Here is a 27,739-nt window from a genome sequence, read left to right on the forward strand (position 1 = left end):
GGACACTTTTTAACAATTTGTAGTATCGGGAGACGGATGACAAAAACTCTGTCGTCTATCTATTAAGTTGCAACAACATTTTATACCCAAATTACCAACTGATGGCAGTATATCTCGATAACTTATTATGACAATTGCTAGATAATGCCACAAATTTAACTGTGTTCATCACATTAGCCAAAACCCAACCAAAATTAAGACTCTTCTAGCACTCTATTAGAAATGACATTTTTGGTATTTGGGGTGCTATATGGTTCTATTGGACTTGCTCTAAAGGTGAACATGGGCTAGAGACCGAGTGGGGGGTCTTTCATGTCAGGAGACCGGAATGAAACACAGATGGAAAACTGAAAAAGGAGTTAAAAAAGGTACAAACAGCTGCTCACCAAAAGTAATTATTCCAAAAGCAAAAGCAATTCGAATTCGAATTTTTGGTGCTATGACGAGTCTATGCTTTCGATAGCGAAATCAGGCACAAACCTATAGTGAAAATGCCACTGGACTCCCTACATTTGTCAGTGATGTTGAAATAAATTAGAGTGGTTATAGGCCCCTTAGCCCGATTTGTTCTTTGAATGCTAAACAGTAGTCAGTAAACGCAACCTTAAAAAAAATAAAAAATTTAATCAATCATTAAGCGATAAATTCATCTGTAGGGACCAACTCACCATAGTACTCTCGTAGATGACTGGATGGCTCTCGGGACTAGCTAATGATATTGAAAACATAAACAATTTTTGTATAAGTAAATAAATATTTTCCAATCAACTATTTGAATGTCAACGGCAAAGCCAAGCTATGGTCCTAATGTCCTATGGATATTGGCCAGTGGAATTTTATATAACACGAAATCAACAATCAAATTCAAATGGCATACGGTTTCATATCAAAGTAAAATTACCATAAAAAAAAAAATCAAAGTAAAATTTCATTTATGGAAAAGATCACATTCATTTATAGCTTCATTTATTGAGAAATCACTTTCATCTCAGAGATTCATTTGCCATATTTATCACAATGTCCAACAACTGAGAGACCTGAACAGATCCCATGCCCTTTCTATTTATTGCCCTTAACTTTACTCAAATTCTGAAATTCCACAGTAGTGAGAAAATGGTGAAAAATCTTTACTTTAGAGTGTTGGACCACTATGCTACACAAGCATGAAGATCTACTATCCTAGTTCCCATCATCATGGCCCACATAACAACTATATCAACGGTGGGATATTATCTAATATCTCTCTTAATTACTGGGCCACAGTGGTCCTACAAATTTTCATATGAGACAGTGTACACTGGTCCTTCAAAGCTACATTTTCCGCACAATAAAGTAAGTAAGGGAACTCTAAAATAATAATATTCTTTGAAAAACAAATAAGTCCCTTCTCTCTATCTCAGTTCTCACTGTCTCTACTCTTCGTTCAACACATAGAAACTAATAAGAGCAGAGAACAAGAATAGATCTTTTCTGTGTTTTAACTCAAAACCAAAAATGAGTACGTTCATTTTTCTCATATTACTTATAAGCTTCATTGCAATATCATGTTTTCAACATGTTAGTGGAACTGCTGAGTTAAGAGCATTAATGGAAATGAAAGAAGCATTAGATCCAGAAAACAGGTTTCTATCATCATGGACAAGTGATGGTGATCCATGTAGAGGTTCATTTGAAGGTGTAGCATGTAATGAACATGGGAAAGTAGCTAATATTTCATTACAAGGGAAAGGTTTATATGGAAAAGTTCCTTCTGCTGTTGCTGGACTTAAATGCTTATCTGGTCTTTACTTGCATTATAACTCTTTGACTGGAGAAATACCCAAAGAGATTTCTAATCTTACTGAGCTGTCTGATCTTTATCTTAATGTTAATTATCTCTCTGGAAGTATTCCTCAAGAAATTGGAAACATGGCTAGTCTTCAAGGTTAGCAGTCAAAGTTTTGATCTTTGCACTTGTTTTGGCTTCTTTTCACTTTCTTAGAGTTTTCTTCTGTTGGCATATATAATTAGTTTGTTTGATGTTTTGAGGAAAGATAGAGCTTGTCAGCTTTTTAGATCCCCATTGTTGTGTGAAGGCTGTTTCTTTTATGCATTTTTTTTTTCTAGAGAGAGTTTGAAGCTTGGTTCTTGGTTAAGACATTGTTAGCTTCACAGGATGAGGATTGTAGTCTTGGTTTATTGTTCTTGTGAGCAATATTGCTGTTAAGAAAAGTGAAAAAGCTTTAATCTTGCATTAACTTTGATTCTTTTTTCCTTAAAAGAGTTTTTAGGGCCTAATGGTAGTCCTCATGTTTTTCACCTGGGTTCCTTTGATATTGGCAGCATAAGTATACAATAAGATTGTAGTACTAAAGGGTGTTCCATTCTCTCTAGAACTGCTTAATTAAATCATAATACTTGCTTCTTTGTGTTCTGTTTGTTTGGGTTTTCATCATTCAAGCATGTAACTTACCTTTGTTTCCTTAATGTTGTAGTTCTGCAGCTTTGCTACAACCAATTGACTGGAAGCATACCAAGACAGCTGGGATCTTTGAAGAAGCTTACTGTACTTGCGCTGCAGTGCAATCACTTAACGGGTGCTATTCCTGCGAGTTTAGGTCTTTTGGGGAGTTTAATGAGGCTGGATTTGAGCTATAATAATTTATTTGGTCCTATTCCTGTAAAACTAGCTGATGTTCCTCGTCTGCAAGTTCTAGATGTTAGGAACAATACCCTCTCAGGCAATGTTCCTCCAGGTAATGCAAGTTGAATAGTTGATGAACTTGTGATTTAACTTATTTATATATTTTGTGCCTTCTTTTGTTCTATTATTTATCAAAAGAAGAATATGGTTTAATTTTCTTTGTTTTATCTTATGTAGCTCTAAAGAGATTGAATGAGGGGTTTCAGTTTGGAAACAACTCAGAATTGTGTGGAGTAGGATTCTCTACTTTGAGAGCATGTATTGCTTCTGATCAGCGAATCCCCAATCAGCCCTTTGCCTCTGGCACCGGCGGTCTTGAAGCAAATGGTCTAACCAAAGATATCCCTGAGTCTGCAAATGTGGGGAATCATTGCAACCAGACCCATTGTCCCAATCCTTCTAAAAGCCCACATGTTGGTCTTGTTGTTGGAGTTATTGCTGTTGTTGTAGCTTTCTCGGTTATTGGACTTCTTACTTTCTCTTGGTACCGACGCCGCAAACAGAAAATTGGTAGTGCATTTGATACTTCAGACAGTAGACTTAGCACTGATCAGGTCAAAGAGGTTTACCGAAAAAGTGTCTCTCCGCTGATCAATCTCGAGTACTCCAATGGGTGGGATCCGCTAGCTGATGGTCGTGGTGGTAATGGGTTCTCCCAGGAGGTTTTGCAGAGCTTTAGGTTTAATTTGGAAGAGGTAGAGTCTGCATCACAATACTTTTCGGATGTCAATTTGTTGGGTAAGAGCAACTTTTCGGCAATTTACAAAGGGATTTTAAGAGATGGATCTGTTGTTGCTATCAAAAGCATTAATAAGACAAGTTGCAAGTCTGAGGAAGCTGAGTTTTTAAAAGGTTTGAACATACTAACTTCCTTGAGGCATGAAAACCTTGTTGGGCTAAGAGGTTTTTGCTGTTCAAGAGGGAGGGGTGAGTGCTTCCTCATTTACACTTTCATACCCAATGGAAATTTGTCGCAGTATCTCGATGTGAAGGATGGGAGTGGCCAAGTTCTTGAATGGTCGACAAGAGTTTCTATAATCAATGGCATTGCTAAAGGTGAGCTTTCTTTATGTCTTTCCTACGCAGTTTTGTGTTCCACTGGCTAATTTTACTGGAATGTGCAAATGTGAAAAACTTTGTTTGAATGAATTGTATTTTTGTGGTCATTCTTATGCAGGTATTGAATATTTACATAGCAACAAAGTGAACAAGCCATCTTTAGTTCATCAAAACATATCAGCTGAAAAGGTTCTAATTGATCAGCGTTTCACTCCGTTGCTCTCTGATTCGGGTTTGCAGAAACTCTTGGCTGATGATATTGTCTTCTCGACACTCAAAGCTAGTGCTGCTATGGGATACCTTGCCCCAGAGTACACAACTACTGGACGATTCACAGAAAAGAGTGATGTCTATGCATTTGGGATGATCATTTTCCAAATCCTTTCAGGGAAGCGAAGGATCACCAATTTAATGCGACTCGGTGCTGAATCATGCAAACTTGAGGACTTTGTTGATGCCAATCTCAGGGGAAAGTTTTCAGAATCAGAGGCTGCAAATTTAACAAAAGTTGCATTAATTTGTACTCACGAATATCCGAATCAGAGGCCTACAATGGAGATGGTCATTCAGGAATTGGGTAACTGTTCTAGCAGTTCTTAATATTCGTGGAATTGGTGTGTTTAACTTCTGCGAACCTTTTGAAAGCGATTATCACTTACTAACAACTTACTCATGTTGTATTCCTGAAATGTAATTTTGCCTGTGCTGATGTCCTCTTGTAAGGACTGATGTTTTGTATGCGTAGGGATTGTGTACTTTAGTTCTCTGTATCATGCAGCTGAGGAGTGGGGGTATTGGGAGGAGATTCCAGCTACAGTTGTATCAATTGATGTTTAGCTGTATCACCAAATCCAGTATCATTCAAGATGGGGTTTGTATGGTTGGTTCCATCCACTGAACCTAGTTGAGAACTGGAATGATTCATTGATTAATGGCTAATTTATGTCAAACATAAATTACAGAAATTTCTGTATTACACGGGTGGCGAAAGGCAGTTCAAACTTCATAGTGCATCTGTGCATAAGACAGGATAGGCATCACACAGCAACTTCATTCTTTCTTTGGAGATGATAGCAATTGATACCCCTCACATAAGTTTGTGCTCAAGTTGTGGGAATTATTCCCTTGTATTCCCATGCTGAACTCAGTGTAAAAATAGACCAAAATTGTATTAGTTGGTGAATTTTAGTGGGAACGTTTTCCCTCAGCGGTTACTTACAAAAACTTTCCCACACGATTGCAACTAGTAAAAATTCCACACAATAAGAATCTAATCCATAATTTCCAAATCAAACACACCCTACTTTGACGATTTACAGTAATTTGAGAATAATATACAGTTTGGATCTCTCTTAAAACTCTCTAACGGGTTCAAAAGGTGAACTTATACAAAATACCTGTGACTACTTTTAGGGTATACGAATTTACCATACATCCTTCTTGAAATTGTGTGGCATTCTGGCATGTAACAATGTAATCTCTTTTCCACCTAAATTAGAATTTTTGTTCTTGATAACAAACAGAGGAGAGAAAATGATTTTGTTTTTTATATCGTGATCTCTGGGCTAAAAGACAGTCAGTCACTCACGGGCATGCCAGAGGCCTAATGTATACATGTGTGGGAGACTGGGAGTACGTCCAGATGAAATATGCCATCCTGCAAAGGCAATGTGGCTTTTGACTTTTGAGTAAGTCAGGAGGCAGGTAAAGAGGTTGTACCAAATTCTTGGGAATTCTCCGTAAGGTTCCTTTACAATGCCAACGTCACACGAATAGTACTTCGAATAAAAGAGATGAAAAGTATTGGATAAAGCAAATGACAAATTAAAGCAGAAGACATAGATTGTATTGAGGTGTTTGGATTAATTATGTTGGGACTTGGGAGACAGCTAAACTGACATGAGATTAACATAGATCTTACAATTACGGTTCGGATCGAGATTACAATTCGGTTTGGTTCGGATCGAGATTAACTTAGTGCAAGAAGTCCGAGGATATGTGTGTTTTCTCTTAAAGGGACATGTTTGTGGGCAGTTTATATAGTGTCCCCAATAACTTTTTAATTTACACTTATTAGAATATCTCCAATAGGGGTGTAAACCGTGTAGAATGGAAATTGTACACTCTAAGGGTGTGTTTGTTAAATTTTAACTCATGGAAATGAAAGGAAATAAAATGGGTGGTCATTTATGGAAATGGAATGAAAATGAAATAATTTTAAATGGTATGTGTTTGGTAAATTTGGGGAAAAAAAAAGGAAATAATCGTGTTTGTTTTGCAAAGTTTATGAAAAATGAATAATTGTATTGTTGGGTGGGGTGTATTAGTAGTAAGTCTCTATCTATCTATTTCCTTTCCTTTCCTTTCTTTCACAAAAATTTTCGGCGGGTTAGCTTTAAAGACAAAACCTTTTCCATTTGTTTCTATATGGAAAACCCATTTTCTTTCCAGGTAAACAAACGCTTTAAAAACTATGGAAAAGGTGGACCACTCTTATTTTCCTTTCCTTTCCATAGTGTTTCCATCATAACAAACACACCCTTAAATGTAAAAATACTCTTTCCAATGGGGTGTTATACTGTAGGTAATAGAGTATTAGTTGATAGAGATGGTGGGGAATTCCCCCTCTCGCTATCAGCTAATAAAAAGTCCGGGAGACACTCGAACAGACGTCTGAGTAAAAAAAAAATTGGATGTCACTTTAAGTAACGTCCATTTCTAATTATAAAATAATTTTTTAACTCGGACGTCACTTTAAGTGACGTCCAAATTTAAAATCTAATTTTTTTACACTTTTTCATTGGAGAGTATAGAATATGTATATTTATAGACTATACAATAGTATACAATTAGAAATGTAAAATCCTAATGACACCTACATGGAGCCAAGGTGGAGATGTAATTTTATACCCCCCATTGGAGATGCCCTTAACTTGTTTAATAGACGATAATATATAAGATGTACAAAAACTATATAAACTGCTCAAGACACTATATAAAGTTATAAACGGAGATGTTCGTGGATAGTTTATATAGTGTATTGACCAACTTATATAATGTTTTGAACAACTTTTTAATTTACGCTTATTAATTTGTTTAACGGACGACAATATATAAGTTATGCAAGACACTATATAAATTGCTCAAGACACTATATAACATGTCCGTTTTGCTTAAGAGAATATAAAGTAATTTGTATTTGTGTTATATATTTCAGTTTCCTCTAATATTTCAAATTTTCTTTGTTGACAATATTACATATATACCATTAACTGGGAAGCTGAAATTCTTGTCCTTGCACATTGTGCAAGATAATAAGGTGAATATTGTGGAAACATGCTATCCATGATTTTTTTTTTTACAATGGATGAGTTTTGAAGTGATTCTAGGTTGAAACGTGCAGCCTTATTAAAAATAGAATGAGTTAACGGCCTAAAAATACAAGGAACTTTGCCAAAAATTCGCAAAAATGAAATGCACTTTCAATTGTTCCCAAAAAATACAACCAGTTTCAAATGTGTTTCCACATATGAATGCCGTCAAATTAAATGGACAGCCTGTATACTAGACTGTTAAAATCACCCCAATTTTTTTGTGCCAACGTGGACATCCATCCACCTCAAAATTTTGACTCAAATTTCAGTTTCATAATCTAAACAACAACAACAATGGAGGTCAATAATCAAAATGGGCATTTCATATTTGACCTAATTATGCATTCTCTTCATATTTTTCGATCAATCAAGGCTGAAAAACGAAACAGGTTTTGTTATTTTGTTCAAACTAGGCCTTAATCCACGAAAAAAAGGAAGAGAAATTGGTTCTAGTTTTGGTGTCAGTGGCAAACTGGCAATGGTGGTTCTATTGCTTCAACTACAACAACCAATCTTCCTATCAATCTCTTCTCTCTTCAACAGTTCAACCTCAACATCCACATCCAACTTTAATCAATCTTTCTCAACTCCATAAGCTTTTGAATTTTGTGTTTGTTTATGTGAATTTGATGATTAGAAGAGTGGAAGTAATGAAGATCATCACCAATTGAATCGAAATCAAGCTCTTCAATTCTCACTACCAGTGAATTTCTTCTCCAATTATTAAAAAAAGTTGATTGCCTTCGAGTTCTCAAGGGATACTAATTCAAACCAAATATAATCTCAGTGTTAAAGCAAGAAGGAACCGACGAAACTTTTTCCGAAGAATAAATAACATAAGTGGGTGTTTGGTTCTCATTTTTTCAAAAAATTATTTTTTCTTAAAAAATATTTTTATGAAAAATATTTATTCTCAAAAACAGTTTTTCAATAAATATGTTTGGTTGTGATTTTTCTTAAAAACTATTTTATCAAATCAGATTTCACACTATGTTTTACCGATATATTTTATATAAGATATGCGACATAAATCATTAAAGTCTAAAAACATCCAGGAGAGTTCATTTGTCTTTAGCACCCAAAGTGTTTTCTTCACAGAAAAATAGTTTTTAAATTGAAAAACAAGTTTTACCTAATTATCATAAAACAAGTTTTTGGGACCAAAAAATGTTTTTTAGATGAAAAGTTTTTTTTTTTAAATAGAAACCAAACACATTTATTTTTTCAAAAATGTTTTTTTACTAATAAACACTTTTTGGCAATAAATAAATTGGATACAAACACCTCCTAAACCAAACTACGAAATTTTCTGTGAAGAAACAAAAACTGATGAAATTTCAACTCAAATTCAATGAAATCAAATTCAATGAAATTTGGAGGATGTTGCAATTCCTCATTCCAATCCCGCTGGCATTTAATGGCCAGCTAGGCAAGCCATCTAATTAATTTGACCGCATTCACATGTGGAAACACATTTGAAACTTGGTTGTATTTTTGGGAACAATTGAAAGTATGTTTATTTTTGCAAACTTTTGGAAAGATCCTTACATTTTTAGGTCGTTAACTCAAAACAGACTTTTGCCATCACTTCGATTTCAAAATTCAAACCAAGAGGCACTTCCAACAGTTTTTGGTTTCTATCAGCCCCATATGCCCTACTAGAACCACAAAAGCAGCATGAGGGCTTTCTGTTCGTATTGTGTCTGCTATTTATTCTCATTTCTTACGAACAACTCAAAGCTAATTGATAGTTTGATACATTGTCTACAGAAGACGACACGGGCGTATCAGTGCGTGTATGAGCCAATTATTGGCGACCATTGGTAAGTTAGTATTAGGGACTTAGGATAGAATGGGTGCATGAACTTTTAAATTTTCTTATATAAAAGACATGTCATTCACTCATTCTAACAGATGAATTTAAAATGACGTTACAACTTCAGGCAGGGCAGTGCAGTAGCACTCGTGACCGATCGCACATCATGATCCCTCCTTTGGCAAATATTCCAACATCCAATTATATTGAAGTGTTGGACCATGCCACAGCAGGAAAAAGTGCGAACTTTATAGCTCAAACAGCATCAGAGAATTATTTCTTGTTGTCCTTTTCATCTGATTGCTTCTACTTTATATTTCAGGTTGCTTACTCAGGCACTCGGCAGTCATTACATCCACTGAAATTAAACGAACTTGTGGATGAAAAATGCGTTACTCCTTAAGTCCTTAGTTAACTCGTAAAAAGTTCTGCCAGGTCCATTGTCGATGCGCATTTTATTTTTCATCCGGTTTCAGCACAAATACGGAATTTATAACCATACCTCTGCAGGTATGGTTATTCCATATCTTGTCATATGCTACAATGTCTTCATCCATATGGTATTTCCGTTAGATTCCAAATTCAAGACAAAGAACATACAAATCTAAATCAGTTGGGTTGGAGGAAAATGTTGCTATTTGAAAGTGAAATTCAGTAAGGTACCAAAATCTTGATTCTCCTAATGGTAGTGAAGAACTCCACTGGTGCCACCCCAGGCTCAATAGGGTGACAGTGGCTTCTCTGGTACTGGGTAGGATCTCCATGGATTAATTAGAAGAACTCCACTGGTTCCACCCCAGGCTAAAAATGAGAACTAGGTAGTCAAGAACGAAACTTTATTTTTGAATGTAGTATGGGCAAATCCGTTGTAGTTAAAGAAGGGGTAAAATCATACCGACAAATGTTACTCTTGCAGTCCATAGAATTATTGCCTTGGGAAGAAACTAACTCCGTTTTTAAGTGAATTGTTTATGAAGATTGTATACTCTAGGCTTTATAATCTTCTGCCTATCTTTTATTTCAATATTATTTTCTTCTCTCCCGCTGACCGCCTCAACTTTAATTGTCATGTTGCGCGATAGCCGAGAGGCACAGAAAAATGTCTGGATTTATATTGTCTGTAAGAAAAAATGTCGCTTCTGTCGACTTTTATTTGGAAGCTTGTTACAGAATTTAAGTCTAGGCTTACGAGGTGTGAATTGTATATAAATTTTTTTATACAATTTACATAAATCAAGATGGTTTGATTGGTAGAAGTGGTTGCACCTCATTCTGTGAGGTTGCCTATCCAGCTCTCTCTGTTTGGGTAGGGCTCGTGCGATTTTCTTTCTCGGTTTCGGCCTTTCGGGTTTTGGTGTCTGGGCATCCCAATGGGTTAACGAGGGTGAATACATATTGCCATATTGGTGAGATAATTTGGTGGGTTAACAAGTATTACCCCACTAGATATGAACTGGAAAATTAGGGATTGGTTTTTTCTCCACTGGGAAAATTAAGGATCAGGAATCAGATTGGATCAAAATGGAAAAAAAAAAAAATCAAATTGGATTGAATCGTGGTTTTCCAAGGGATTAATGAGGCTTGTTAACCCGATAGGCGAGATAGAAGAGAGAGTTCAGACTATTGGTTGTTAATTTGTTAGTTTTCAGTGGCTTTAAGAGTTGCATTGTAAAAATAGACTCGGAGACCATTAAGGATATGAAAGGTGGTTATTTACTAGCTATAAGCCTTGTTCTTCGTGGAAAACTGCAGGTTGGTGACCGTGAAGGGTTTAAGTTTTTAAATGTCTAGGGAATGCAAAATAGGCACAAAGAAAAGCACTTCTTGAATTTTACAGGTGGGTTCTCATGGAAGACTTTTTCTTGGGTAGGCTGTTTTAGAATTCTAAGGCTCCTGCATGCAGATGGAAAGGTCTTCAAGTCATGAGGATGCATCAACACGACTGGACTTTGGTTGCTTGGCGGGATAGAACAAGCTTAGAAATCCATCGGGCGCTCCATTCGTTAGGTTGGAGCTATGAAGAGATGCTCCTAGTTACCGATAGCTAGTTCGTTTCGTTCGTTTCCAACATGAAAGTCAGGATAGGATGACAGGACTTTTGAACGGTTTCTCGAACAAGGCATAATAAGGTTGTTGCAACCATTTCTTGGTCGTTTTACACTGTTGAATCACTAGATGAATCCTTCCTTATAGGAATAAATTTAAAAACATTTAATATGCACTTGGAATAAGGACAATGGAATCCACAAACCAAAAAAAACGTTACCCTGCTCAATGAATGAAATGCAGATCAGGACATATCGTCATCTTGGGATGTGACATGATGATCAACAAATTCAAATCGTTCTCATGAATGAGTCATAGATAGTCATTTTTAGTAACATACAAAAGAGCTGATGATATATGGATGAACTGAAAAAAAAAAAAGGCTTACAAGAAGACTGAAGCCAGTAACATTGGTTTGATGTGGCAAACTATTCCCCAAATCTGTGTTTCAAGGCTCGAAAGGATTTTTTTTTTGTATCCTCCAGGGAAACGAAGAAGAATGGCGGGGTTTAGGTAAGACGATGTTATTAATTATTGTTTTAAGTCCTTTTGCCCCTATTTGGAAATAAGATTAATTTGGGAAATTGGATTGAGTTAGTTATTGGGTATGGCAAAAATTTAAGATAATTATGGGGTACGGGAATGTTTCTATGGGTGTGTCCAAGATCACCCAAAAAAAATCAAATTGAATTTATCGTGGTTTTTTTTTTTTTTTTGGATAATACTCGTTAACCCTTAAGAGACACAGACTATTGGTTGTTAATTTGTTAGTCAGGTTGTTGCATTGCAATGTCGACATCCAATGTGGTTGTACTAGTTTTCTTGTTCTTCGTGGAAAACTGCAGTTGGTGCGTCAGGGTTTAAGTTTGCAATGTCCAGAGAATGAAAGGCAAGCACTTCTTGATTTTACAGGTGGTCTCGAAGACTTTCTATTTGGGTAGGCCAAGACTGCTGCAGATGGAAAGGAGTAGGATGCAGCAACACGACTGGACACATCGTCAAGCTTGATCTTAGAAATCCATTTCCTTACAACGATGATCGTTATGATGCAGGTTATGACAGGACTTTTGAGAAGGCATCTCTCAAGTTGGCTGAGGTGAATCCTTCACTTCTCGAATTAAGACATTTGATGCACTTGGACTCGAGTTGGAATAATTTCTCAGGAATGCAGATCATATCCCAAAGTTCTTTGGATCATTCCAAGAACTAATAAGGTATTTAAACCTTTCTTGTGCTTGGTTTGGTGGAACTATTCCCCATTCCCTTGGGAACCTCCGAACTTGTCGGCGTTGGGAATGTAAAGGAGTGTTTTAGTCCGTCCTTACATAAGATATCAGAAAGACATTGGGATTGAAGGTGGGAAAGACCGAGTTCGTTAATGAGCGAACTGCCTACGTATCTTCCTCTCAATTCTGGGGGGAGAGAAGAATCAGGTCTGGCGTAGTTTGTATGAGAAGTATTTATAGGTGATGAAAGTGAATCTTTACCCAACACGTGTAAAGATCAACACAAATGTAGGGTGGAGATTGTGGAGTCGTGTGAGAACTGTGCTAGTAGGTTTGCAGTAATTATGGGGATTAGTAGCGGGGTTAGTTTACCGTGGTTTTGAGTTGTTACGCGTGCATATTTGTAATGATTCTTCTAGAATGTAGGAGAATATGTGACGTGAGTGATCCTGTTTTGACAGCTCGTGGGCACACTAGATCTTAGTGTTCGAGCGCTTGATCTTAGTGTTCGAGCGCTTTCCTTTGCTTATAAAGTTCCTGATTTGATTGTTGATAGTTTTGGATGAACCTCTAAATCCCTCTAATCTAGTTTCTTTAGATCATCTTGACTTGAGCGGACTTAATCTCACCACTATGCCAGCATATGTATCTCAAGTAATTACGTCCCTTCCATCTCTGTTGAAGTTACGTTTATCTAATTGCAAACTAGATAACGTGCCTATGTTTCTTTCTCATGGAAATTTTACTTCTCTTGCTAACCTTGATCTTAGCTTCAATGATTTTCAAGGACCGATTCCAACTGCTCTTCAGAATATCACGATGCTTAGAGTCCTCATTCTTCCCATAATCAATTCAGTTCGAATGGTCTGTTTCTAGATGAACTGAGAAATCTATACAACTTGGAAATACTAGACTTGTCATTTAACCAATATACTTAGAAGGCCATTGAACATTTTGGGAATTCCTCTTCTCCATCCATTGTAGATAATCTGGAGACGTTATGTTTGTCGCAAGACATTCTCGATGGACATTTGCCTAATTAATTGTACCAGCTAAAGAATCTAAAAGACCTTGATCTTTCAACTACCTCATTTCATGGTATGATTCCAAGCATCTTTTGGCAAATTCCCACACATGAATATATTAGATCTCAGTTCCAATAAGCTTAATGGAACGATTCCAACGTTCTTGGAAACTTGTCAGCTCTGAAAGTACTAATTCTTCGTCACAACGAACTCAGTGCTCCTATTCCCAAATCCCTTGGTAATTTGTTGGGAATGAAAATAATGGACCTCAGCTTTAATGAGTTGGGAGGTCAAATACCAGAATCTCTTGACAACTTGTCGAACTTGAGAGAGTTCCATCTTCCGGTAAACCAGTTCAATGGTTCAGTCCCTTCCTCGTTTGGAAGTTTGTCGAACTTGACCATAATAGACCTTGATAGCAACCAACTAACTGGTCCAATTCCTGCTTCTCTAGGTAGTTTGTCAATGTTGAGAAACTTAGTGCTCAGCTACAATCAACTGAATGGCCCCATTCACACATCTCTTGGTAGTTTGTCGAAGTTGAGAGAATTATTTCTCCATCAGAATCGATTGAATGGTCATATTCCAACATCTTTGGAAAAATTATCGGTTTTAACCTCCCTGTCTCTCTTTAGCAATCAATTGTCTGGAAGCATTCCCACGTCTTTGGGAAGATTGTCAAACTTGAGAGGTCTAAAATTGGCAATAATCATTTAAATGGAACTGTTGCACAAATTCTAGGACAGCTTTCGGAGCTGACTGTTAGATCTACCTCGCAATTCATTGAAAGGTGTTCTATCGGAGGTGCATTTTGCGAATCTATCTATGTTAGAAGTGTTATACTTGAACATGAACCCTCTCTCTTTACAAATCAGATCTGGTTGGACATCTCCCTTTCAACTCAAGTCTATCCATATGGGATCATGTAATTTAGGACCTCAAATTTCCCGAGTGGCGTCAAGCACAAACTAAATTTGAAGATCTTGATATGTCCAATGCAAGCATTTCAGATTCAGTTCCGAACTGGTTTGGGAGCCTTTCCTCCCAACTGTCTTTTCTAGATCTCTCTGGCAATCCGATTTACAGAACCTAATATCATAAAAGCCAAAAACTTTGAGGTGCGGTTGTTATTTAGTTCTAACAATATCACAGGTCCATTGCCCCACTTCCCTTCTAGTGTAGTGCAGTTGGATTTTTCAGACAACAATATTGCGGGACCTATTCCAAAAAATATTGGTGAAATGGTGATAGGTTTCCTTCGATGAGAAATCTCTTCCTTTCCAACAACTTCTTCAATGACAGCATCCCCATATCTCTGTGTAAAATGCAAAACCTTCACTATGTCGAACTCTCGAAAAATTATTTGTCAGGAGCTCTCCCTCAATGTTTATGGTATTTGCCATTGGAGCCTTGGAGGATATAGATTTAGCATCCAACAATCTATCAGGAACTATTCCAGGTTCAACTGGTCAGCTGTCAATGCTACGGTCATTATACTTGAGTAACACCAACTTCCATGGAGAGTTTCCTTCAGCTTTGAGAAACTGTACAAGATTGTCGATTCTTTTTTTTTTTTGAAAAATTAAGCTGGGGTTAAGGCAGACCTGTTGGAATCTTCATGTGTATTTCAAATACTTGTGTGTTGTTTAGTCCCACATTGATGAACCACCACTAGCAAGTGAGGTATTTGAGGTGAACCTCTAGCATAAAGGCGTGCCCTTAGGGTACAAAGGCTTTTGTGTTAGGAGGGAGGACTCACCCAAAACCACCTGCGCCTTCGCCCCTTTTGACCGAAGAGTCGTGGTGGGCTTGGGCTGTTAGTCTAGTGGGTAGTGGATTATCAATAGCCTAAACTTTTTCTTTTTGAACAAGTTTCGGCTGGAGTTCCACTTATAGTTGGATTCTGTATCAGCTTGAGAGTTCTACTTTAACTTGGTTTTGTGAAACCGAATTAGAGAGGTGTTCTTCTCCATCTATGATACGATCATAACTCTATATAAACACTGCTGTGTTCATAGAGAGATCACTTCGTGTTCTTCGCTGGCTGCTTCTATATCGACTAAGGCGAAGTCGGTGCAAAGCCGCTACTACGTAACCAAATAAATGAGAACTTGTGCATACTATCCCTTCATCTCACCATACACGAATCAGAGAAACAGATAAGTCTTTCATTGCTTTCTTTATTCTCTTCTTCGGCCGAGGAGAGAGTTATATTGCCGTTACAGAGGGTAGTCCATTCTAGTGCAAAGTCGACCGGCTTTGTTAACCATTGAATCTGTGAGGAAGGCGCCATTTGTTGCCTTCGCACCATTGGAAGGGCGAAATCTTTCCTTAGCGACGACTCTAATCAGCGCCTTGGTTATTACATGTTATTCGTCCTTGTCTTCTATTGTTTTCTTTTATCGCATACAACAATCTTAAGGAAAGATCAAGATGTCTACACTGTTGACACCCGCATCAAAGAAACTAATGCGGAGTCATGGAAGTAACTTCGTCTATGAGAGATCCGCACCTCTACTTGAATGCTCATGAATTTACCTAATGTGTCAAAGATTGAATCCTTCAACGGTTCACACTTCAAGAGATGGAGAGAAAGGGTGTTCTGACCACTAGATGTACTCAACTATGCAAAGTATCTCATCGATACAAAGACCCATGGAGGGTTCTAATGATTTGAAAGAAATCAAGTCGCTTGGCTCAATAGGAATAAGGTATGTCGTCATGCTATTTTGAGTACCTTGTCAATGAGATTTTTGATATTTATTGTTCAAATAAGAATGCACATGATATTTGGGAGAGTTTGAACAAGAAATACATAATAGAGGATCTTGGTACTTTCGAAATATGCTATCGGGAATTTTCTTAAGTTCCATATGAGAGGGATAGAGATGTAACGCCTCAAATCCATGATTTTCATGTCGGCCGATTAATGATTTGAAAACCGAGGGTATTAATTTACCGAATCCTTTGTTCTTTGGATGTTTGATTGAGAAACTCCCCGAGTCTTGGAAACACTATAAAAATAGTATGAAGCATAAAGCGTAGCGATGACTCTTGAGGATGTGATCATTCACATTCACATAGAGGAAAAGAACAAGACTTCGGGATGAGGTGTTGTCTAAGGAATTTCATTCTAAAGCCAATATCATTGAAGGTAATCCCGGCCAAATCTAACAAAACCTCTAAGAAGCGGAAGTCCAACAAAAATAAGAATTTCAAGGTCAAAGGCACTTCTTTTAAAAGGAGTGGTACCGGCAATGGAAATTGTTATGTTTGTGGTAAACCCGACATAGGGCTTTTCGGTCTGCATACCAAGAAAAGACGATGATCCTCCCAATGCTAATCTAGTTGAGGGAGATGATATTGTTCTTTCTTTGTCGTGTCACAAGTGTTCATAGCCCTTTGGGAAGAGGAACTGGGTACTAGATTCGGTGCCACCCGCCACGTCTGTGGTGATGTTGAAGCCTTCTCGAGATTACATACTAGTGAAAGATGAAAAGGTCATATGGGTGACTCTAGGTGCATTTCTGTTGAAGGAACAGGCAAGGTTCTTCGAAGTTAACCGGGGAAAACCCTTTCACTTAGTAATGTTCTTCATGTTCCGAGATTAAATGAGAATCGATTTTGTCCCCTTGGGAAAAGTCAAGCGTCAAGGTGACTTTTGAGAGTGACAAGTTTGTTCGACAAAGAATGAGGGTTTTGTTGGTAAAGGTTATTGTAATAACAAATGGTCTTTTCATGTTAAATGTACTTGACAACATTATTATTAATAAGAATGAATGCATACGCTTATTTGCTTGACTCTTTTAATATATGGCATGGTAGACTAGGACATGTGAATGTTCAAGATATGAAAAGGATGAAAGCATGTGGTTTATTGTCTAATATTTCTGATTTTTCTAATGATAAATGTGAAATATGTCTTTGAGACTAAAGCCACGAAGAAACCACAAGAGAAGCTGTGTCTAGAGATAAAACTGAATTACTAACTCTTATTCAAATACGGTTTGGGTGAATTCGGAAGTACCATGTCTAGAGGGGGAAGTTTTATTATATTACATTCATAGATGACTTCTCTAGGTACACCATGGTATATTTACTTAGACACAAGCATGAGGCGGGTGAGATGTTTCTCAAGTACAAAGTTGAAGTTGAAAACCTTAAGCTGTAAGATTAAGAGACTTGATCCGATAGGGGTGGAGAATATGAGTCTAACCCTTCCGGGACTTTGTGACAAGAGTGGCATTATTCATGAGACTACTCCACCATACTCTCTCGAGTCTAATGGAGTAGCGAAAAGAAAAAAGAACACTTAAAGAGATGATGAATGCTATGCTTGTAAGTTGGAGCTTCCACGAACTTGTGGGGGAAGCAATCCTATCTGCTTGCCATATCTGAGAATAGGATACCCAACAAGAAAACAGGGAATAAGACACCATATGAGTTATGGAAAGGTCATGTACCTAACGACATATTTAAAAATGTGGGGGTGTCTTGCTAAGGTTCTTGTGAGCGAACCTAAAAAAGAGAAAATTGGGACCTAGAACTGATTGATTGTATGTTCATTGGTTATGCTCATAATAGTCTTTGCATATAGATTTTAGTAGTAAAAATCGATAATAACCTTGTCGATGCTAACAATTTTTATTATAGAGAGTAAAAATCTTGATTTCTTTGAGAATTTGTTTCCTTTGAAAATTGGCATTGAGAGGTTGGTAGCTCTAGTGAACAACAATCAGCGGATCCCGAAATTTCGAACAAGAAATTCGGAAGAGTAAAAGAGACAGAAATCCACCAAATTTTGGTGATGACTTTTACACATTTCTTCTTGATGATGATCTGTGACGTATAATGAGGCAATCAGTTCTCGAGATGCTCCTTTCTGGAAGGATGCTATACACTCAGAACTAGATTCGATTATAGCTAATCACACATGGGAGATAGTTGATCTACCTCCTGGGGCGAAACCTATACGTTACAAGTGGATCTTCAAAAAGAAATTGAAACTAGATGGTTCCATTGAGAAATACAAGGCTAGACTTGTAGTCAAGGGGTTCTCCCAGAAGAAAGGCATTGACTATTTTGATACTTATGCTCCTGTAACTAGGATTTCTTCTATAAGAGTTCTATGGCTCTAGCTGCTATTCATAATTTATTTATTCATCAAATGGATGTAAAACTGCATTTTTGAATGGTGATCTTGATGAAGAAATATATATGATGCGACCTCGAGGCACGATAGTATAGGGAATGAGCATAAAAGTATGCAAGTTAGTTAAGTCTTTATATGGGTTGAAACAAGTTTCAAAACAATGGCATGAAAAGTTTGATGATGTCATGATGTCTAATGGATATCACATAAATGATCTTTGATAAATGTATTTACTTCAAATCTTTTGATGTGAATTCATATGTGATTATCTGTCTATATGTGGATGACATGTTAATCATGAGTACTAGCCTTGATGTTGTGAGAAACACCAAGATGTTTTTATCCTCCCAATTTGAAATGAAGGATTTGGGAGAAGCTGATGTGATTCTTGGAATCAAAATCATCAGAAACAGTGATGGCTATACACTTTCACAAGAGCATTATGTTGATAAGTTTTTGAAGAAGTTTAACTTTTATGATAGTAAGCCTGTGTCGACACCTTATGAGGCAAATAGTGAACTTCGGAAAAATGCTCAACATGGTGTACTTCGATCTAGATATGCCCAAATTATTGGTAGTCTCATGTACTTGATGAATTGCACTAGACGACATTGCTTATGCAGTTAGCGGGCTAAGCAGATACACTCATTGTCTAGTGAGGAACATTGGAGTCGTTAGAGATTAGCCAAGTACTTGAGAGGAACAATGAATTACGGCATAAGGTTTAGACAAACTCCACCGTGATAGGGTTATTGTGATGCAAACCGGATATCCGATTCTCATGATATCAAGTCCACTAGTGGTTATATTTTCACCCTAGGTGGAGGTGCGCTTGGAAATCTTCTAAGCAGACCTTGATAGCTCGCTCAACCATGGAGTCCGAGCTTATTGCTTTAGATAAAGCAAGTGGCCGAAATTTGAGTGGCTTAGAAACCTCTTGGCGGATCTTCCTATTGGTACAAAAATCGCTTCCCTATGCATTGTATTTGTCGGGCCCGCAATAGCAAAGGCAAAAGAGCAAATTGTATAATGGGAAGCGGGCATATTATTCGCAGGAGACTACGGTCCTATAAAGCATTTCTTTGGAATTTGGAGTTGTGGCTCTAGATTATGTGAAGTCGAGTTAAATTTGGCGATCCTCGACAAAGCCACTTAACAGGGGAGACAAGTGGTTGATACATCGAGGGGATGGGACTTTTGCCTTAGATAGAGGCTTACATCGGAAAGAACCCCACCTATGTGATTGGAGATCCCATGAAGTAGGTTCAAAGGGAAAAACAAGTCACCTCGCCGCCTCGGTATGCTATTGTCTTTATTTGAGGCGTCCCACCCTATGACTAGATAGCATTATTGTATACTTTGTATAACTTGAATAGCAATGAGAAAAAGGATGAGTTATTTTACTCTTTAATGGAATCCATAGTCCATTATTTTTTATGAGATAGTGTATTTTAACTGCTATGTACACTTGATGGATATCCACCTACGTGAATGTAGAACTGATTCGGTTCTTATGAGTATTCGGGCAAATACTCTAGAGCATTCACACATAACAGAAGCCTTGAGGGCCAAAAGCGCAAACACCCTTGAAACGAGGCATATAATGAAGGAGCAATGTGGGTGCATGTCCTCTATTTTACTACAAGGGAATGTTGGTTCAAAGATTTTTTAATCCACCACTTTCACGTATTATAAGACATGTTACCCTATGACTGGTTCAAGCCCGAAAAGCACCAGTATCTTATGCATTGTTTTTTCGATTCTCTCTGGCATTTCGTTAACCCATTTCTTTCCAACAACTTCTTCAATGACAGCATCCCCATATCTCTGTGTAAAATGCAAAACCTTCACTATGTCGAACTCTCGAAAAATTATTTGTCAGGAGCTCTCCCTCAATGTTTATGGTATTTGCCATTGGAGCCTTGGAGGATATAGATTTAGCATCCAACAATCTATCAGGAACTATTCCAGGTTCAACTGGTCAGCTGTCAATGCTACGGTCATTATACTTGAGTAACACCAACTTCCATGGAGAGTTTCCTTCAGCTTTGAGAAACTGTACAAGATTGTCGATTCTTTTTTTTTTTTTGAAAAATTAAGCTGGGGTTAAGGCAGACCCACCCCCACCTGTTATTATTGCAAAAGGTTAAACTTTACAAGCCTCCCTAAGAGTTAGATCATTAAAAGGAGGAACACGACGACACTATACCGACAGACTTCAAGCCTAACATACATAAGATAACATCCTAGTCATTCTTGACCTAGCTGAGAACAAGTTCTCTGGAGACATTCCTACATGGATGGGAGAAGACCCATCAACTTCGAGGATTCTGAGGTCAAGATCAAACATGTTCAATGGAAGTATTACTCCGAAATTGTGTCACTTGTATAATCTTCAGATAATGGACCTTGCACATAATCATATAACAGGAAGAATCCCGCATTGTTTTGGCAATCTCAGTGCCATGGTTTTCGGCCAGACTAACTTTTTTTGGGCCGGGTACAGTGCAGAACCTTCAATTTACACTGACAAACTAACACAGGTAATAATAGGAAGGGAACTCGAGTATATGAGAATAGTACTGCATATTGCTGTCAACTTGGATCTCTCCTGTAACAATTTTGTTGGTCCAATCCGAGGAGAACTTACGAATCTAACTGGCTTGATTGGTCTGAATCGAAAATCACTTGATAGGAAACATCCCAAACAACATTGGTCAGATGAGGTAATTGCAATCACTGGATTTCTCTCTAAACAACCTTTCCGGCTGGATTCCAGAAAGCGTAGCGTTGTTATCTTTCTTAAGCCACCTGAACTTATCGTACAACAAGATGTCAGGACGAATCCCATCAGGCAGCCGGCTCCAAACCTTTCCTAATTCATCTTATAAAGGTAACTATGAACTCTGTGGCCCTCCAGTAGAGAAAAAATGCCTAGGAGATGAAACATCTCAGGATCAGGCTCCAGCTTATGTTAATAAAAAGAGAGAAGATGAAGGAGAGTAGTGAGAAATAAGTGGGTTGTACATTGCCATGGCACCAGGGTTTGTTTTGGGGTTATCTGGAGTGTGTTGCGTCCTGCTCTTGAAGAGGACTTTGGAGGTACGCTTATTTTCAATTTGTTGAGGACATGGAAGACAGACTAGCTGTGGCAACAACGACCAAGGGTAGCTCGACTAAAAGAGAAATTGATGTAAACTTCGTTAAGAATAAAATGGACCACTTAAATGTCTCTCTTGGTTGTCTGGTTGGATGCGTCTGATGATCTTCTGGGTGATAATAATAATCTCACTTTATTTGCATTGCAGAGCTTTTGTCTTTAATCTTCACTCCATTATTATGCAGATTGCTGAGTAGTTTGTGAAAAATTTCGTTCCTATTAATCATGTTTGTACATTTTATTTCGTTAACAGAAACCTTAGAAACGTAAAAGCTAATGGAAATTATGGAACTCCCTGCATGACATGTAAAACCTATTGCTTAAATGCTAGTTAAATTCAGTTCAATACGGCTACACCCGCGAGCACGTATATTGTACCACTTTTATGCAAGTTTCCTTTATGATCATAAAAAACTAGAAACGTAGATGCAAAGGTCGTAATAAATGCAATAAGCTAGTGCAGTCTCAAAAGATTACAAAAGATGCAGTACGACATAAATCCTGTAAACTAATTTATTTGGTAAACTGGCATACCTTCACCAAACTCCTTTCCGCACTTGGTCCTTGAGAAAACACTCCCATAATGAAAAGGGAATGGAAACAAATTAGCTCAAGGTTATGGATTAAATTGCGTGTCACAGGTCTTTCTTGCACCTGTAATGGAAACAAAATGTCAAACATATATAAGGCAGTGCCGGTGAAAATACCCCTCCATACAATGAGTGTCCTAAGTCGTCCTAACTGTATTATCCAGCCACACACCACACAACGTTTCTAAGGAGCCAATAAAAATCTACTTGTCGACTCTTTATTTGTAGAATTTAGCTTCTCGCTCAAAAACAATAGAAGGCAACTTATGAAGACCTTCCCCATTGCCCCCTATTCACATAGTGCACAATATGATTGAGTTGCTACTTGTTAACGCCAACCGTGAACATGCCCAAATCCAAAACCTAAAATGAAATTAAGGAAAGATCTAAATGTGCTTTGACCTTGCAGATTTGAAAACTAATTCGAATGTATAATTTGGGCCAAAATAGGACTAAAAATGTGTTTCCAACACCAAAATTCTACCCTTAGATTGTGTTTTGTTGGTGGAATCACCTACTGAGTCCTTGGCGTCCTATTTAGTTCAAATTCTACCTACAAAAGTGTCCAAATTTGGAGGAAAACCAAGAGCAGCATTTCAATAATTTACTGGTTTTTGAACGGATGGATTGAGACTTAGTAGTACAAATAATCTCAGATGCAGAATTTGATGTTTTTAACCTTCACATACTGCATTCTCCAACTCTGCAAGTTAACGACCATATTACAGAAATAAAAATGGAAAAACAAGTTGAACGCTCACTCTCTTTGGTCAGGAACTTTATTGAACCAATTCATCTGTTCAGCACGTTGTCATGCATAAGAGGCCAGATAATCAGTGCAGATAATCATTCGTATGGAAAGATAATCAGTGCCCTAATTAGCTTTCCATACGAATGCCTGGTAGCAAGTCGTAAGTCCACTGAGGGAGATCCTACACATCTTCCTACACATTATGCAAGTTACTCTTATACCATCAGTATTGACCTTGGAAGGACCACTTGGCGGAAAAGCTGAAGACACTGGTAAAGAAGTGTGAAGATGCTCCATTTGTGGCTGTTTCCAATGATATAAGTAAAGTGACTTTCTTTGCAGCTGGTCCAGATCCCGCACAAAGAGCTCTAAGAGATAGCAGTGCCTTCACTGAAACCTGAACCAAAGTTTGAAACTGGTATTAAACTATAAATACTATTTCATAAAAGTGCCAAGTTAAATGATCAATGTCATGTATTAAACATGGCTAGTCCTACGATAATGCAAAATATGCAATATATTTGTATGTTTCAGATAGACTACGTCAGAAATGGATTTCTATATATGTGTATTTTGTGCCCTGATAAACATATCTCGTTATGAAATAAAATTCCTCACATCAAGTCAAATGTGTGTTAACTAAGTTGGTGTAACCTACTATTACCATAAGGGTCAGTTCCACTAGACACCATTCTTATAAGCTTTCACACTATCATATTCCATGATTTCAAATTCAAAGAAGCTGCAAGTCATCTGCAAACCCTCAAGTATTGGAGCTCCTACACCTTGTTTGTGTAATTTACCAGGGGTCCCGCGGACTCCTGACCGTAAATGAATTCGGGTACCATTCTAATCGCCCTGCATTAAGATTTCAATCTTGCCGAAAGTATTGGCTGACGGAAGAACCAAGGCTAATTTGACTATTGGTGAAGTGCTTGTTTTTTCAGTAGCGAAGGTAGGAAAACCCAACAGCCTCAGCTCAGGCGAGGGTGACATCATGTCCTGCCCTATCAGAAAAACACTTGAATCCCCCTGTTTGAAAAGTATTCTATAAGGTGATAAATAATTGAAGAGTCTGTTAGCAGACATTAGCAACACTTACCAGCCATCTTTTCAGTCGGACCGTGACACTGCAAATTGAATCCATGATTCCGCAATTTAAGAATGATGAGGTCAATCACAAACAGCTTTGGTGCAAAAACCCGTGGAAGAATTAGACATTCAAAACATTATCTTCACCACCTGCTAAAAGTAATTTCCTTAATTATGAAATTGATATAAAATGCTTCACACATTTGTGAAATTTATATCCTAATAAGTAATCACTTATCATCAAATAACCATTTGATGAGACAATGAAAACTTAGTGATGTTCAAGAGAAGTAATCTTTGTACCATCATTTCCATTTTCCATATAATTGTGATGTGGATTTATTTCATCTCTAATAAGTATGTCTGTAGTTGAGTTCCCCATACCAGATAACTCGGTAAAATAGTTATAAGCAGGGGCGGCGCTGAGCATGTGCAAGGTGTGCGACCGCACAGGGCCCCGAATCTTAAGGGCCCCGAACTCACTTATAAAGCGCTGACACGCAGGTGAAAATTCCAAAAAAAATTCTAATAGATCTAATTAATCTGAAATTTTCACGGCGATTATTCTCTAAACTAAGAAAATTCCTATATTCTCTCCATTAAAATCGGAATGGAAATATTTATCTAACTAATTAATTAAGTTATGTTTCCAAATTAAAACTTAATTCTACAATCAATTAATGTAGACATCGGCGGCTACAAGAAAACCAAGAAAGAGGGGAAAAATAAACTATCCGTCTTCTTCTATGTTTTTTTATTCTTTCAATCTAAAAAAGAAAATGGTATGTATGTATATATCAATTTACAATTTCTTTTTCTATAACGTCGACAAAAAAAAAGTTCACTATTGTGGTTACTTTGTTTTTACAAGAAATTGGTCCCAAGGCCCAATTTTGGGGAAAATGAAGTCTAGAGAACACGATTTTTTGTGAGTAACTCACAAGGGCAAATTTTGGGAAAAAATAACTCACGAGCCCACATTTACAAAATAAGTTGGCCCCACCTTTTTACATTTTTTTAAACGCCAGTTATACCCTTCCATGAAAGTAACCCTCAAGGACAAATGGTCCGGATTTAAAATAAATATTTTTCGATTTTACCCTTTATGTCATTTTACTATGAACAATGAGTGTTCATACCTTCTGCTGGTGTATGAACAATGATTGTTCATATCCAAATAGGTGAATATGCCTTATACAATATATTGATGTATGAACATTGAATGTTCATACCCAATCAATGTTTATACCCAAGGACTTTGAACATTGAATGTTCATACCCAAAGGACTATGAACATCAAATGTTCACTATGAACATTGAATGTTCATATCCAAGGACTATGAACATCAAATGTTCACTATGAACATTGAATGTTCATTTCATACCAAATCAATGTTCATACCCAAGGACTATAAACATCGAATGTTCATACCCAAAGACTATGAACATTGAATGTTCATACCAAAAGACTATGAACAATCAATGTTCATACCTACCAATTGAATTTTTTTTTAAAGTAGTCATGAACAATGATTGTTCATGTTTGATGTATGAACAATGATTTTTCATACTCCCAGATAGGTATGAACAATCCATATTCATAACTGGATCAATGTTCATACCTATTGGATCATTGTTCATAACTCTAATAGGTATGAACACTCATTGTTCATAGCTAATGTTTGTAATTGGAGGTATGAACAATGATTGTTCATACTAAATACACCAGGTCGTTTCATCTGAGCCGGGCCGTTAATTATTTCGCGTCAGGGATATACTCGACATTTCATCTACCCAATCTGTTTTTTATTTCACGTCAATGGTATACTTGACCTTTCATCTACCCGGTCTTTGTGAGTTACGAAGAAAAAAAGGTGTCCTTGAGAGTTACGTTTTCGGGAGTTTTGTCCTTGAGAGTCACTCCCTGTTGTTTTTATGGTTGAGAGCCCTGTTTCGACGTTATGCACAGGGCCCTGTAAATCTCAGAGCTGCCCCTTATAAGTGAAACCTGCTATACTATGATTAGCTATAAGCCACATCGAGTACAATTTTTATTACATGTATAAAGGTATCATGACGAACTTCTCACCTCTGTACACTTCCGCAACACCTTCATTATGGTCTATAGCAGTTGTCGAGCTCTGTTCACTTGTATTTGTCGCCTCTACTTGCAGTTTGGATTGCATGAGTGGAAGAATCTGGTTTCCAATGGTAACCTCCCTAGAACAAGACGCATTTTGGTTTCCTAGTGTATGAATACCATGAAATACTACCATTTCACCTTCTTTAAGATCTAGAGTGGTTGTCGAACTACGTTCACTTGTATTCGTCCCCTCTATTTGTAAGTTGTCATTAGTAAGTGCAAGCATTTGATCTACATCAGTAGTGTCAGAGGAATACAACACATTCTGGTTTCCTACAACATGATTCATAATTCATAAGAAACTTGTATCAAACTTGCCCAAATAATAAACTTAACACAAACAGAAATAATAACATGAAATTTTTACCTAGTCCAGCCTCACTTATTTCGTCATTCTGACTGGTTGCTTGTTTTCTCCGACTAACGACTTGCTCATTCATTACATTTCCTCTTTTCCGTTGTTCATACGAGCGTCTTCTTTCTCTTTCTTGAGCTCTTTGTTCCTCATTCATATTTTCCCTACGTTGCTTATCTCGCTGACGCCGTCTTTCCCTGTCCTTAGATCTCTGTTCATCATCCATATTCTGTCTATGTTGCCTCTCGCGTATTCTCCGACGTTCCATTTCAACAGCTCTCTGTTCGTCATTCATATTATTCCTACGTTGTCTCTCACGTGTACGACGTCGTTCTTTTTCTAAAGCTCTTTGTTCATCACTCAAATTTTTCCTTCTCTGTTCGTCACGGATTCGGCGACGCTCCCTTTCTAATACTCTCTGTTCATCAGTCATACTTTGTCTCCTTTCTCTCTCGCGAGATCGATGTCGAACTCTTTCTAACGATCTCTGTGCTTCATCTGTTAACTCATTTCTGTTTCGTTCGAATCGGAAGTAGGTCTCCTCATTTAATGCTACGACTTCATCTTTTATATCCGCATCCATATTAATAATGGACCTGTAACCCTAATTTCTAAGAAACAAAATAAAGATTGGAACCAAAAATTCCGAAAATAAATTAAATTGTGGGAAATAGGAGAAGTGATCTGTGATCAATAATAAATTTGAAAACGATAAAAAGACGGAGATTGGTAGGAGAGTAAAGAAAGGTGACATATCTACTCTCTACTGAGATCTAAACTTTTATCGTATGCTTCACCGATATTATCCAATTATTTCGGGGCATTCCGGGAATTATATCGAAATTGAGTATTGTTAGTCATAAAAAGGACTGAAAGTAAGACTCTAGTCCAATTTATCAAGTCAATTTTTTTTTTTTTTAAGATTGGCAAGTCTGTTTTAAATGAGATAGTAACTCTTTGACCTCTAATATCATCATCCAAAAGTTTTACCGGCTTTTCTAGTCGCCACCTGCATTTATCAGTCAATATCAATATTTTATGGCTTCATAATAAGTAAGCTAATGGCTATCTATTCCTACTTGACTTCATAAGAGAAGGGGGTGGGATACAAGGGAAAGCAAGCAGGAATATAAGGTTGGCTTGCTTCACACCAATTGGGATTTCTCGAATACTAACATTCTGCCAACGAAGGGAAGGGTCGTCCTTGGAAATTTGGAACTTAAAATCTGGAAAGATGCAACTCTTTTTCAGTTGAACATGACAACAT

At 37.4% G+C, this 27,739-nt stretch overlaps 3 protein-coding genes across 7 annotated transcripts; 2 read left to right on the forward strand and 1 right to left on the reverse strand.

Moving 5' to 3' along the window:
• The first annotated feature begins 1,280 nt into the window (after positions 1–1,280).
• On the forward strand, positions 1,281–4,707 carry LOC147513239 (protein CLAVATA3 INSENSITIVE RECEPTOR KINASE 4-like). Its single transcript, XM_086596254.1, has 4 exons — positions 1,281–1,924; positions 2,475–2,735; positions 2,861–3,739; positions 3,861–4,707. Exons 1-4 carry the CDS (start codon positions 1,495–1,497, stop codon positions 4,340–4,342), a joined length of 2,052 nt encoding a protein of 683 aa, XP_086452380.1. The 5' UTR covers positions 1,281–1,494; the 3' UTR covers positions 4,343–4,707.
• Positions 4,708–13,490: 8,783 nt separating this feature from the next.
• LOC147513240 (uncharacterized) lies at positions 13,491–21,315 on the forward strand. The gene is made up of 2 exons (XM_086598879.1): positions 13,491–13,920; positions 20,632–21,315. The coding sequence occupies exons 1-2, from the start codon at positions 13,491–13,493 to the stop codon at positions 21,258–21,260; spliced, it is 1,059 nt and encodes a 352-aa protein (XP_086455005.1). The 3' UTR covers positions 21,261–21,315.
• Positions 21,316–22,701: 1,386 nt separating this feature from the next.
• Positions 22,702–27,257, reverse strand: LOC147513241 (uncharacterized). 5 transcript variants are annotated; one of them, XR_015215331.1, is made up of 5 exons: positions 26,485–27,255; positions 26,064–26,390; positions 23,985–24,124; positions 23,686–23,914; positions 22,702–23,279 (listed from the first exon to the last, which is right to left on the reverse strand). XR_015215331.1 is itself a non-coding variant. In XM_086596258.1 (3 exons), exons 1-3 carry the CDS (start codon positions 27,053–27,055, stop codon positions 23,251–23,253), a joined length of 927 nt encoding a protein of 308 aa, XP_086452384.1. In that variant the 5' UTR covers positions 27,056–27,257; the 3' UTR covers positions 22,702–23,250. The 5 variants fall into 5 exon arrangements, 1 of the variants encoding a protein (XP_086452384.1); XR_015215328.1 differs by having other exon boundaries at positions 23,547–23,914; XR_015215329.1 differs by having other exon boundaries at positions 23,547–23,930.
• Between the last annotated feature and the right edge of the window lie 482 nt (positions 27,258–27,739).

This window comes from Coptis chinensis, chromosome 3, assembly GCF_015680905.1.
Source record: "Coptis chinensis isolate HL-2020 chromosome 3, ASM1568090v1, whole genome shotgun sequence".
NCBI classification, from domain to species: domain Eukaryota; kingdom Viridiplantae; phylum Streptophyta; class Magnoliopsida; order Ranunculales; family Ranunculaceae; genus Coptis; species Coptis chinensis.